The sequence below is a fragment of the Polyodon spathula genome, chromosome 22, assembly GCF_017654505.1.
Source record: "Polyodon spathula isolate WHYD16114869_AA chromosome 22, ASM1765450v1, whole genome shotgun sequence".
NCBI classification, from domain to species: Eukaryota; Metazoa; Chordata; class Actinopteri; order Acipenseriformes; family Polyodontidae; genus Polyodon; species Polyodon spathula.
In genome coordinates, this window is record NC_054555.1 from 29,868,228 (window position 1) to 29,882,299 (window position 14,072).

At 45.4% G+C, this 14,072-nt stretch overlaps 1 protein-coding gene across 1 annotated transcript in view; it reads right to left on the minus strand.

Annotated features, from left to right (window-relative positions):
- Positions 1-1,300: 1,300 nt before the first annotated feature.
- LOC121297016 (autism susceptibility gene 2 protein-like) overlaps positions 1,301-14,072 on the minus strand; it is a 218,274-nt gene continuing 205,502 nt past the window's right edge. Inside the window, 12 exon segments of the mRNA XM_041223027.1 lie at positions 1,301-2,106; positions 2,109-2,625; positions 3,477-3,726; positions 3,919-4,002; positions 4,818-4,901; positions 6,393-6,525; positions 6,775-6,846; positions 6,941-6,970; positions 7,193-7,264; positions 8,302-8,400; positions 8,752-8,802; positions 12,465-12,682. Coding sequence (XP_041078961.1) covers positions 1,363-2,106; positions 2,109-2,625; positions 3,477-3,726; positions 3,919-4,002; positions 4,818-4,901; positions 6,393-6,525; positions 6,775-6,846; positions 6,941-6,970; positions 7,193-7,264; positions 8,302-8,400; positions 8,752-8,802; positions 12,465-12,682 — 2,354 coding nt within the window. The 3' untranslated portion in view covers positions 1,301-1,362.

Below are 14,072 nucleotides of genomic sequence, written 5' to 3' on the forward strand. Positions count from 1 at the left end.
TGAAACGCTACTGGAAACAACTCTTATTAACTCCACGTTAATAATCGTTAACATCTTCAAAAACACTTCCTGAAAAGGAAAGCCTGACCACAGTTTCAAGAGCTTCTGGGCCGAACGTATTTACACACACTTTATAACCAAGCCTGGTGTATACAGGCTGCATGCTTCACCGTGTTTGTGATTTCTGTATGAATCACCCCCACAAAACTGAATAAAACCACACCAAAGGTACTTCACACCAAAACATGTGTTCATGGACTTCACTTTACCATAGATATGAGATCCCAACTTTTATTTCATTTTTTTTTTTTTCGCACGCCTAAAACTCTACTTGTTTTGTATACAAGAGTCTAAGAAAAACACCGCACAACAGCACAAGGTCGACAGAAAGAGTCCATTGCCGCCCGATCAAACAGTGTCTTCTCCCCCCCCACCGTGCCTCACACTCTGGGGCTACAAGGGTGTTCATTTTATATATTTGTAGTCTGGTCTTTTTTTTAATAACAAAAAAATAAATCCCATGAACCCATGTTTCTGCCAGTCTTTGTATCTCTCCAGTGCCTTCCATTCTGCCCGCTGCTGCACCTGGGCCCGTCCCCAACAGCTCTTTGCATAGATCGAAGATTGAAACACACGGGTGGGGGGGCTTCTCTGTCACTGAGTTTCCAACACGATGGCCGTCTGTAACCATGGTAATCACAATATGGTAAGAAGGGGTTCTGTTTTTTTTTTTTTTTTTTTTTTTTTAGAAACATTTAAAAAGCTTATTCAATTCCCCCCCCCCCCAAAGAATATCAACAGAATATTCTTTACAATATTTTTATACAGAAACCAAACAAAAGATCTCATAATCTTTAAGGCAAAACAAAATCCTGTAATGTAACTTTGTACATTGTGATTGCTGAGTATTTTCCAGATAACGAATACGGTAAAATATAAATGTGGACCTGTAGCTCACCATTTCAGAGTCTCCGGTGATAAACAATACAAACAAGGAGACTGGAGATCTTCCAACTAATGAACTTAATCTAATAAAAAATAACATATATACAAATCCATAAAAACAACTTCGTTACAAGGGAAGAGAAAAAGCAACATCCAAACTCATTTCAGAATCTCACCTCGCACATGACAAATATCCAATCTGATTAATATATTAATCTCAAATTTAAAAATTGGTACAGAAAATTCTTACTGTATTTTTTTATAACCCCCTCCTATCAAACAAAGCAAGTCGTGTGCTTCTTCGGTTTTATAAATGTACAGTTCTGTTTTTTTCTCTCTCTTTTTTTTTTTTTCAAAAAGCAGTGCATTTCTATTTGTAAAGGTCAGTTTTGTACGTGTGCGCGTGTCGGGTTGAAGCTATCGAGCTTCCACTTCTTTGGGTTTGCGTGAGGGGGAGTAGTCCCTGGGCTCGGAAGCAGTGAGGGGTGTAGTCCTTCTGGGGGAGGCAGGTCTGGGGATGCCCGCGGACACTAAAGGCGGAGGGGCGCTCAAGGCGGCAGTGGGTGGGGTCCTGTTTAGCATCCCGTTGTGGGCGGCCGAGGGGCTCAGTCTGTGGTAATGCATCCCACCCAGGGGGGACATGAAGGGTGGCATGTGGGGCAGGTGGCCCTCAATGGGGGACTGGTGAAGCTGGTGCAGCCGCGCCCGGTCCAGCTCCTCGCGCAGGTGCATCCGCTCCCTCTCCTCGGCCTGTCGGAGCCTCTCGTGCTCCCGCGCCCGTGCCTCCAGCAGGTGCTCGTGGTGGGAGTACTCGTGGGGCTCCCGGTCCCTGTAGCCTCGCTCGGGCTCAAACATTGCAGGGAAGCGGTGGCTCTGCTCCGCCCGCAGCTGGAAGTCCATCCGCCTCTGCAGGTCCAGGTTGCGGTACGCCTCTCTCAGGGGATCGCGGAGGGGGTCCCAGGTGAAGCCCGGAGGGGGCAAGCGATCTCTCCCGGGAACCAGGGGGTTGATTCCCATGAAGGGGGCCATCCGCGCACGGTCAAGGGCACCGAGGCTGTTGACCTGGTGCACCCCGCTCATAGAGAGGGGCATGGAGTGGGGCAGGGGAACCCCGTGGAGAGATGAAGGGGAGGGCATCTCCGTGCAGCGTGGGGGCTGATGGTGAGGGCCCAGGCCGTCGAGGGGGGTGCTGCTGGGGTGGGGGCGCCCCCAGGTGGCTGGGAGGGGGGCAGCTCCATGCTCACCACCATCACCTCCTGGTCCTCCTTACGCTCCTCTTTGATCTTCACGTCATTCTTCCCCTTGTGGAGCAGCTCTGCCGAGGGCAGCTCCCCCGCTTTCCTCTCCCCGTCCTTCAGCTTGAGCCCCGTGTCTGTCAGGATGGGCTTGCCGTAGGGGGAGGACGGCTGGTGGGCCAGCTTGGTCATCTCCTGGATGGGCATCTCCTTGCCCGGCGAGCGGCTCTCCTTCACCTTGATGTCTCCCGTGAGCGCCGACTCCCTCTGCCGCTCCAGGAGCTCCCTCTCTGGCTCCCGGTTGCGCTCGGTGCTGCCGCTGTGCTGCCTGCTGGAGTCGCTGGAAGTCTGGCTGTTGCTACGGATAAGGCTGCTGATCTGGTAGCTGCCCGGGACAGATGCCGGGGATGACCTGTTGGAGTGGCGGTTCTTATCCAGGGAATCCCTGTGTCCACAAACAAAGTGGTTTAGATATGCAGAACACACCTTTGTAACAGACCACCTGCTGCTGGAGAACACCTGTTCAATAAGACCAGAACTGACTGTGTAACCCGCTGTACAGACACCTGCTGTTGTCTACCATGTTCATCCCCAGGGAGCAGTGACAGTGCTATTAAATGTCAGAGGTTTTTAAAAAGCCAATTGCTGTGAACAACACAAATATTTAATGGGCAATTCAAAAGCATACCAATTGCTTTCCAGGTGATTAAAATAGCAATAAAACAACATCATGGGTATCTGTCACCCACAGCAGGAAATATCTTTGTCTCTTAATCTTGTTTTCTAGTCACTAAATCTCTTTAATCCTCTTTTAATTTAGCCTAATTGAACACACATGAGTCTGGTCTTATTTGAACAGTCTTTGCTTGTTAATCAAAGTGTCGACAAGGTTGTCTAAACAAGGCGTGTATTAAAAGTTTGAAAGATTAGTAACTTTATATCTTGCAGGGTTGAGCTTGGTACAGTATTTAACCCTGTATACTAATAGTAGGTTATTTACCTTAGCTTTAGGTAGGGTACATTTTCACAAACCTTTAACCAAGATGAATAGCGAGATCATTTTTCAATTGACGCAGTGTTGACATGAATTACCCTGCATTTCACAGTTTATTAACACAAGTTGCATTTGGAATAAGGCTAAATCGTTTAGAACCTGGCAGCTGCAGTTGCCCGTATTTGAACACTGATAAACTCAACATTATGAAAATAACGAACGTTCGTGAGAAGTGCCTTCCGTTGTATTGATAAAGAGGGGACTCCCTTCTGTGCATGCCAGCGCCAGTCATGTATACTGACCTGTCTTTATCTCTCTCCTCTCTGCCGATGGAGGAGTCCCGTTTCTCTGGCTCCCTCTCCCTCTCCCGGTCTCTTTCCCGGTCGTGATTGGTCACCGAAGAGCTGCGTTCCACGTCGGCTGCCTTTGGCCACTGTGGTGGGGTGGGGAAGGAGGGCGGGGCCCGGTGGAGGCGGTTCCACGTGTCATGGTGGGGGCTGCTGAAGCCAGGTAGGCCGTGGCCTTCTTTGTGTCCAAAAACAGAGCTGGGAGCTGAAACAAGCAAAGAGAAGCACTGAATACAAGTCGATTTCTCAGAACAAGGACTTCAAGAATAAAAGTGAAACAAAACACACACAAAGGAGAGACGGGATGGCGAGGGTGCAAACGAACTGCCTCTATCTACCCTCCTTCGCACTGTGGAGCTCTGCTGTATTTTGCCGCAGGACACAAGAAGCCGCTTACCAATCGAGGGGTTGCCTAATCCTCCGAAGGCACTGGTTCCGAGGCTGCCAAGGCTGCCAAAGCTACTGGAGCGACTGAAAGGATCTGAAAGAGACCAGCAAGGGTTATGGTTGGGTCTGTGTGAAAGAGACAAGCAAGGATTAGGGTCTATGTGAAAGAGACCAGCAAGGATTAGGGTCTGTGTGAAAGAGACCAGCAAGGATTAGGGTCTGTGTGAAAGAGACCAGCAAGGATTAAGGTCTGTGTGAAAGAGACCAGCAAGGATTAGGGTTGGTCTCTGCTCCGATCTTCACTGGACAGGGTTTTTGTTTGGTTTTGTTTTGAGAAATAAAGACACTGCACAAAAAAAACAAAAAACATCCAAGCTAACTCTTTCATCCTAAGGATGATTTACCTTGGTTATTTTAATAAGATGAGTGTTCACCTGAAACCACAATCAAATCGCCAGTTCAAGTGGCAGCTGCTGACACAAACAGGGGGAGTGAACTTGAGCTGGTTGATTTCTTATTACTCGAATGCAGATCGTAATCATACTGCACAGGGGCTGGGGAGAATGTGTAACATAATCCAATGCTGAACAGAGTTGGTTTTGCAATAGAAAATTGAAATGCAATTGAACACGCTCACAGGAAACCCTTTCCTTCAGATTTAGATGCAATAAAAGTTACTTCTGAATTGCATTGCCTATTTATTCCCCATTGCCTTTACACTTCCCCTGTAGGATTTCAGATTTGGGAAATTAACGATCCATATAATAGCAATAAGGCCCTTCAACAAAGGCAGCTAAGCACATGGGAATGGAGCCTTCTCCTTAGCGCATGGAATACTAACAATGCAAGCACAGAACCGATTTGGAAAGAGAAGAATTAGAAATAAAACAAAACACTGGTGTTACTTACACTTACCTGCCAGGTGGCCGGTAGGCAGGAAGCTGCTGTGGTGGGGGGCGTGTCCATAAGGAGAAGCCGCCATGTGACCCGGTCCTACAAAAACAGCAATGGCAGTTTTTCTTAGTCAGTGGAAAAGGAGAAGGGGCCAGAACGGACTGAAGGCAATGATCCATCAACACTGCTAACTAGCCACCTGGGAGTGCCAGGGAGCCCCGGTAACTCACAAGGAGGATGAGCCTCTGACATTGCTGGGAAGGACCGATGTGAATGTGATTTGCAAACCAATGCTATCCACTCTACACGACTTCTTTATGATTATGTTTTTTTTTGTAGGACAAGCCTGCTTTTTTTATTGCAATCGGGTTTAAGAAAAGGTGCTGCGTATAACTAGGATGCAGAGGAACCACAATTTACTCGAACATGAACGCAACTAAGACCAGCAAGGTGCAATCCTTTATTTTCCATACAAACGCAGGTGCATCAGTATCACAGTACTCATGTTCCTTCATTCAAACCAGCTGTAAACAGTATATGCCTTCATCAGCTTTGCTATGGTCTTACCAGCTTTTAAAATCTGGTCTTTTTTTTTCTGTGCCAATCAGATCAGCTTACGAGAATGAAAGGGTCTTTAATAATCAAATCCCAGGTAAAAAAAACAAACAAAAAAGAAACTGCATTGCATAAAGGTGGGTTTGTGGCTCAGGACTTTCCAATACATTAATAATAATACAAATGCCACCACCACAAAAATGGTACACTAAGTTCCACAGTAATGTATATTAAAGGCTGGTTACTGGCTACAGCAGAGAATAGGACAGAAAAGGACAGTGTGCGTCTAGCATAAGGACTAGGCAGAGAGCTGCAGGATTGATGGAGTCTGTCATGTGCGAGCTCTGAGACTGGAAGGCAACAGATGAGAGTCGTTTTGGAAGGAGACGGCTGACTAACGCTTGTGCAGCTCCAGGCTGATAATGGGGCTCCTCCGGTGAGAGCAGGCTGCTAACAGACACAGCACCTGGCAGACAGCCCTCCATACTTCATCAGGACAGCTGGGTCAGGAAGGCACAGCTACTAATGAAGAGAGTCAGCAGATCTGAGCTCCCTGGGAATGGGTTATCGAGAGGCTGTCAGGGCTGCTTGTCAATGGAGGAGCGGGGCTTTGAAGTGCCAGAGGTCAAATTCGTAATGAGGGCTCTCCAATTCTATACTGCTTTCCAAAAATGGAACAAGAAAAGGGATTGATCTTCTTGGGAAGCGTACTGGTTTGCAAAGCAATGTCCCCCTTTGATCTCTCTCACTAACCTCCGACCCCAGCGCCTGTGTTTGAGCTCCAGGAACCGAATGACAGGCTGAACAGCAACTGGTGCACTTAAGAGACTTTGCACAAATCGACTTCTCTACCAGCTTCATGTGTAAAACCTGCTTGAACGGATCGCTGGAAGAAAGCAGAACCCTGCTCTACACTGCGGCTCCCTGCCGCTGCAGTATCCACATTCCCGAGAGAGACCCGCTGGTAACACGCTGCACTTCCACATGAGAGCCTGCAGGCCAGGCGTTCTCAGGCTGCTTGAAAGGCTTCCTCACCTGTGGAGGAGAAGAGGGGTCTGGCCAGGTCGTGGGGGTAGGGGAATCCTGGGAAGACGCCCGGGGCTGGGGGCCGGCTGAACAGGTCCAGCTTCCCATTCATGTCCAGTTTGTGAGGCTCCACCTGCATCTGCTGTTCACATGGAGAAGAGAAACGAAACATGATCAGACGAGAGCCCCCAAATACAGCCGACGCCAGCAATCTTAATGTGGGAAAGCAGCTGTAAGCGACACCACGAGCTGCAGCTACTGCCTGCCTGCTGTGCAGCGAGAGGAGATCTTGGAAGCAGCGCCCGGGCTAATGTTAGCATGGACTCATTAGGGTTAAAATGCATGCCGACACCCTCCCCTTCATTTAGAACATGAGCACAAAGGTCGTTACCTTCATTTTCTGCTGGTGGTGATAGATTTGCCAGGCGATTTGCACGTGAACAGCGCACCATTTACCAGGTTTCTGCAAGAGAAGCAAGCAGAGTGTAAGCGAGTAGAAGAAAAAAAAATCCAAAAAGAGGAGAAAAAGAAAACGTACGAAAACAAAAACTGCTTACTCTGACAGGTGTTCTGTAGGGATCCGATACCTGTCCGGAAGAAAGAAATCAAACCGTCATTGAGGGTTTTGGAAACACTAACCCTACATAAGCTGTAAAAACTGCTAAGTGGTTGGTTCAAGTTTCTCTTCAAGTCACCAATCTCTATATAGCCTCAAATATCACACATGCAGAGTTGGAAAAACAAGTGCGATTGCTCTGCCAGCTTATTCAAAGCAAAGTGGAAGCAGGGGTTTCCTGCCAGCGGCTCACCCTCGGGTCCTTCTGCAGGAGTGTGTGGGGCACGCTGCCCGGTCGACCCGCTACATCCAGAGGGTTCGAGGCCTGCCGGAAAGAAAGGAGAGCTATGAGGAGAAGTCTGTCCACTTACAGGAGTGCAGTGATTCACTGTGCACTGGTGAATCGTGACTGTATTCAATTATACATATTACTGTAATACAGCTGCATATCGCAACACATGACCAGACTACACAGCTATAAGCAGTCCACCAAATAGAACGACGAAGAAATAGATTTAGTTATTACAAATAGAGCTCCTCGTCTCTCTCTAAGTTTGGATTTATTGCAATGGATTTAGACCAGGTTTGATTCCTGGCTTACACAGGGTCAGGATCACTTGGAGGGAGCCTGCCAGGGTTTGTTTGCTGCAGTTCAATAGCATGTCTCCTTATCTCAAGCACACTGTCTATCAGATTAAGGCAAGGCTAGCTTGGCATTAATCTGCCCGGTGGACACTGTGCAGTATTTCAAAAACAATTTATACACCAGGTTTATTTTTGGCTGCAATACAATTAGCCTGCTTTTAAACAGAAACCCTTTGTAATTCTATCCTCTTCAGCAGCGGTAATGCTAACAGGCATCCTCCTCCTCATACTGCAAGTGCTGCAGGTTCAATATGACACTGGGGCCTTTTTATCTGTCAGATGTTCTTCGAGGAATTGGTACACAGCATGCCAAAGCCTGACTCAAATGCAAGAAATCACAGCAAGCACTATATTTCTAGAGCAACAAACAGATTGCATTTTCTACCACACTAGATGGAGGAAAATCCACAGCATAAAAACCTTACATTTTTAAAATCTGCAATTAGCAGAAAACTACAACCAACCAATAAGCAGCCAACAAACCACGGCTTGGGTTTTTACACAGCGGTTTTGCTGTCAGAATCAATCCAAGCTGCTGGATGTGCGGCGGTTTACCAGTTCGATTTAAATCATCCTTCCTGAATTGATACTGTGTCTGTTGCCTGGTTACCTGCTTACAGGACATTATAAAAGCCTCCTGTCCCTCTAAATAAGAACTGTGCTGTTAGGAACATGCTCGGTGTGTTTACAGCGCGCTGTGCAGACTGCAATGCTTACCTTGGAAGGCTGGAAGGCTCCATGGGGAGAGCTGAAAGGACCTGTATGGGGGAGCAGGGGAGGCATTCCGGTCATGGTTTGCGGGTACGATGGGTAGAACTACAGAGAACAAGAGCAGAGGAAGCCATTAGATCAGGGAACACACCCACAGCTCTCAGCCAATCAACAGCACCCACAACACAATCACTAGGATCCACACCACAATCACCAGCATATATTTTTTTAATTCAAGTTTCCCTCCTATTCCAGCACGAGAGTCAACCCAACCCAGACCCTCCTCTAATGGCAGCACTGGAAGTTCTAGCTTCAAGCAAAGTGCATCCAACACAATCGCACACAGTTAACACACCATTGCACACAATTAATACACAATCGCACACAGTTAACACACAATTGCACAGTTAACACACAATCGCAAGCAGTTAACACACAGACACAGGGGTCACTTACACTCGAGTGCCGCAAGAATGGGTTGTCTAGTTTGGGAGCGTACTTATCGAACTGAAAGAGAAAACAAGAAAAATCACCACTGATGATGTTCTTCAGAACTGACACCTCTAACTTTCACTTCTACTAGTTTCTGGATGGCTGAGGATCATTTTTAGTGAACAAACATATTCACAGCAAGCAAGTGGATTCTGAATTCTAGCCACCAGGCTTCCTCTGCATCAACAAGGTGACTTCTGCAATGAAAAGTATTATTAAAATGAAAGAATCAATCACTTCATACAGATGTTGAACAGTAAACTTGCATTAGCATTGCACACATTAAAGAAACCATTAGCACCACAATTTGAACTGACCATTAACATCAGCAAAGCAAGATTTTACATTGTACATTTCAGGTACAAGTACTACAGGGAAACACCAGGCCTGCTCTGACTGTGCAATCTCTTTGAGATGCTCCAGTACAGAAAGGTTATGTAAAAGCAATAATCCAGATAAAGCATTCAGACAGCCTGCGGTTCAATACATTGGAATTGAAAACCCCCAAAGAGGCCAGGAGGTCCTGTGGATCACCCTGTGGAGAGCCGCTGTGTGTCTAGTTAACCTTTAGCTTCGCCCATCACACTGTCAGAGTCAATATTTCTATTTAAGATCACATCGATGGTTTGATAGATTAAAATGGAAAGAACCTGGCAAGAACCGTGAGTTGATAACATGGTTTACCCTTGAGGAAATCCAGGCAGCTCTAGAGAAGAACTGAGTTGATAACATGGTTTACCCTTGAGGAAATCCAGGCAGCTCTAGAGAAGAACTGAGTTGATAACATGGTTTACCCTTGAGGAAATCCAGGCAGCTCTAGAGAAGAACTGAGTTGATAGAGAAGAAACATGGTTTACCCTTGAGGAAATCCAGGCAGCTCTAGAGAAGAACTGAGTTGATAACATGGTTTACCCTTGAGGAAATCCAGGCAGCTCTAGAGAAGAACTGAGTTGATAACATGGTTTACCCTTGAGGAAATCCAGGCAGCTCTAGAGAAGAACTGAGTTGATAACATGGTTTACCCTTGAGGAAATCCAGGCAGCTCTAGAGAAGAACTGAGTTAATAACATGGTTTACCCTTGAGGAAATCCAGGCGGCTCTAGAGAAGAACTGAGTTAATAACATGGTTTACCCTCGAGGAAATCCAGGCAGCTCTAGCCAAAGCAAGCACTTCCCTTCAATTTCATTTTTATTCATCCCAAAAATTCTGACAGATCTTTTCTTTGAAGAAAATGCTGTGCCATGTTCAGCACCCAAATGGGCTTCTAACATGTACCTATAATGTATTTTTACCTCATTGAAATTAATCTATAATGGATGACAATATTTCTGATAGCTTTAGGAAACAGCCTTCTACATTTCTCTGAACCAGTCGCTGGGGAATCAAGCGCTGTTTGGTTCATAATTGGTTTTAAACAGGTCTTGCTGTGCATCTCAATGCTGCAATAATCATCACAAAACTCAGTGGCAGCAGTTATGGATGGCAAATGGTCACCAATTTAAAACAGATCAATGCTTCCAACAACATTTGCCTCATCAATAACTTCTCTGATATGAGAGGAGGCAGCCCTGCACTGAAACAGACAATGAGACTCTGAGAAGACTCCAACATGTTAAGAATCTGACAATGCATGGAACTCCAGCCCTACGCACTTTAGGAAGAATGCACAGTATATAAATCACTTAAAATCATAAACACAAAAACGGGATATAGAGCAGCATATCTAGAACACCAGCCTGTAAGTGCAGATGAAGTGGAAACTACTTCCAGTGCAGACCTGGCAGATTCTAAATGTGGTATTCTGTAGATTACAATGAATAAACCATGGATCTATAGAAATACACACGTCAATTATGATCGTCCCTTTCTCACTGGACTTTCAGCAACTTTTCCATAGGACACATGCTTCACATACGAACGACAGCACGCGTGTGTGTCTCTGTGTGTCCCCGATAATCACACCTAATCAAACACAGGCTGTGCTTTGTGCTCAAACACCTCCTGTGCTCATTAGCTGATATATCCTCCATAACGTCAGTGCTTGTTTTATATTACAGTTTAGACAAGAGTTGCACATCGCTTTACTGCTGTCTGTAAAAAGAAGGCTTTGTAATTTACAAGCTCTGTCTGGGGTTTATTGTAAACAGCTTTGGATAATTAAAGCACCACATTTCATCTTTAAACAATTAAGGATATTCCTTTACACACACAAAAGAAAAAATCTCCATGTGCTGCCATTCAGCAAAGCATCTGCTCGGGGGTTTATAACTGTAAACAAATACAGAGGATTCATAATTTCATTAATTATAGCTATTAGCTAAAGGCTGTCGCTGAGGAGAAATAACAAATTATAAACACGAGCACAGCTGGGCTGCGCCAACATCGCTCTTTCATGATCAACATAGGAAAACACACACATTGGATCAGCATATTAACACAGATATGATCAGCAGGTTATGAGCATTTTAAGGTTCCAGTGGCAAAAAGACAAATAAGAGCTGTAACACTTTGGCACGTTGTCACTTTTCTTATTAACCACGAAGATATTTTAAACATCAACTCAATAAATTGTTCACAAGTCAAAATATGCTACAGCAATGAACAGCATATCCATTTTCTGTTTGCACAGATGAAGGCATGAGCCAACACATCTGTACACTTGGGGCTACAGTTTTATCTTGTATGTAAACAGGGTTCAACATTATTTTGCTGAATAATCACTTCCAGCCTGAACTCATACTGCTCCCAGATTAAAGGCAGCCATGCTCTAACAAGGGTTGGGAATCCTGCATATGCTACTATTGTGAAACACCAAACAGATTTAGACTTTTACAATCAAAATAAAAAGCTGGGCTTTTGATCAGTGACAAACACACGTTACAAAAAACCTCATCAGTAGAAACAGGGCTGCTGGTCCTCCCAGCGCATCTTATTTCAAATCAAGAATGGATTTTCACTGTACTTGAAAATCACTGTCAGTTCACAGCCTCCGAACGACAGTAGAAACTCCAGCGCCCCGGATGAGAGGGAAATTCCCTTCCACTCGTAACTTTGTAACACTCCGACGTGAATCGCCATCGATTGGGACGCAGTTGTAAAGGTGAGGGAAGGAAAGCTTCCCTTGTTTTGAAATCAACATGTTAAATGAATGGACTTACAGAGTATCAGCACGCCTCTTTACAGTGGGAATCTAGAATAAGAATCCAAGCCACACACTGAGGTACTGAACTGCTCTCTAAAAGCATGTGGTCGGTAGCCTAGCTGGAGGGATCTTACAGCTACAATCTCCACTCTCTCAGATTCTGTTTAGGTATCATTTTTAGTTGCCACACTGGGAAAAATTATTATAATACATTTTTTTTAACCTTAAACTCACTTCAGAAAAGGGATTGAAAAGTTTTTTTTTAATCTGGAATAGTTAGTATGAATGATAAACACAATAAAAAAAAAAAGCAGACATAACAGACAATCAAAGAGAACATAATAAACTGGTAAGATATTAAATACTCTGAAAACGTGAAAGTACCATACTTGTGGGCATCAGCAACATACTGATTGTGCCCTCAAGCTGGAAACACCCCCAACAGGGGGGTAAGTTATCCAGCGGGTATATGAAGTGAAAGGAGGCTGTGGGAGGTCCTGGGGGTGGGGGGGCAGGCACGCTACTTATCCTCACATTTCGGGGGGGGGGAGGCAGCACGGGCGGCGCAGTGGGCGGAGCAATGCTGGCGGGAATGGGCGTGAAGGTGTGTCGGTGAGTGTGTTGGTGCTGGTGCGTGTGCTGGTGTTGGTGAAACTCGGCTCTCAGGAGAGACAGGGAGGTTGCTGCGCCGCTCCGCTCTGAACTCTGAACCAGGAAGCGGTTGTTCAGCTCTTGCCGCAGCAGGCCATGCTCTGCAAGAAAGAAAACGCAACGCGTTCTTTCGAAAAAAAGGGGGGGGGGGGGGGGGGGGGGGGGGGGGGGGGGGGGGGGGGGGGGGGGGTTTTTTTTCTGACACACGAAAAAAAAAACCATAGGGGCCAGTCAGTTTTCACAACAGAGACAAAGTAGAAAAAAAATATTCACCTGACATTGTCTGTTTCTCCAGCTCATGCTGTGAGGGTTTTCTGCGTGAGGACTCATTGGTGGTGGTAAGAGAGTTGCCTGAGACAAAGTACCAATCAGAATCCCCGAATGAGGCTGGCAATACATGATTGGCTGGTTGAATGATATCAACAGGCTGGTATCTAAAGACAAGAGAGAACACCAAGAGTCATCTCAGCAGAAAACATTGACTTATCCCCAATGTTTCTACATACTTGAATCTGTCTGATGCCCATGCCTGTCCTTTCCCTCAGCTGAAGACATTTCTGTTCTCTTAAACAACAGGGCAGCTTTAGCTTGGGAAAGGGAGAGGGGGCATGTTTCAGGGATCATTGCATCATTTAAAAGAGTAAGTGGCAGGGTTCCCAAAAATACAGCGTTGCACGTCCCCACGTGTTGCTACAACTGTTTCAATAGCGTGCCTGACATTTTTCTTTTCATTGTTAACATCCTGACAATTGTTTACACTTAGAACTTTAAACTCTGTCAGTTCTCAGTCAGAAGTGTAAAGAGTTGTCAGGATGTTAACAATGAAAAGAAGAATGTCAGGCACGCTATTGAAACAGTTGTAGCAGCACGGGGGGACGTGCAACGCTGTATTCTTGGGAACCCTGCCACTTACTCTTTTTTCCATTGCTTAGCAGTTGAGCCATTCCTGCTTTTAGAGTGAGTTTAGTTAATTAGACACAATCATGCATCTTTTTAACAGGCCATGATGAGTCACAGTAAAACCTGGAATGGCTGAAACCTCCACGCAATTGGAGACTTAAATGACGCCCTGATTATTGAGAAATATACAATCACACTGACATCTCCCTGAAATCAAGTACATATCATGATATATGCTATTCTGTTAATAGCACATATCATGACATATTGAACACACTAGCAACTGTCTTTTCATACTGTCAAAATAATATTGCAATGTAGCAAAGGGGTCAATGTACATTTGTAAATAAATACCAGTCAGATCATATGGAAGATGTTTTACCAGTATGGCTGAACTGTATAAATAGGTAAAGAACCCAAGGTATACAGTATACTGTATTCTAACTGTGTGTGTGTGTGGATTGAAACACACACACACACACACAAACACAGCCTTAATATTAATACTGCCTATAGTACAGTGGCTATAACTTCTTACACTAGTCAATTCAATGCACATCTTACCATACTGAGTCATGGAGTACTGCACTT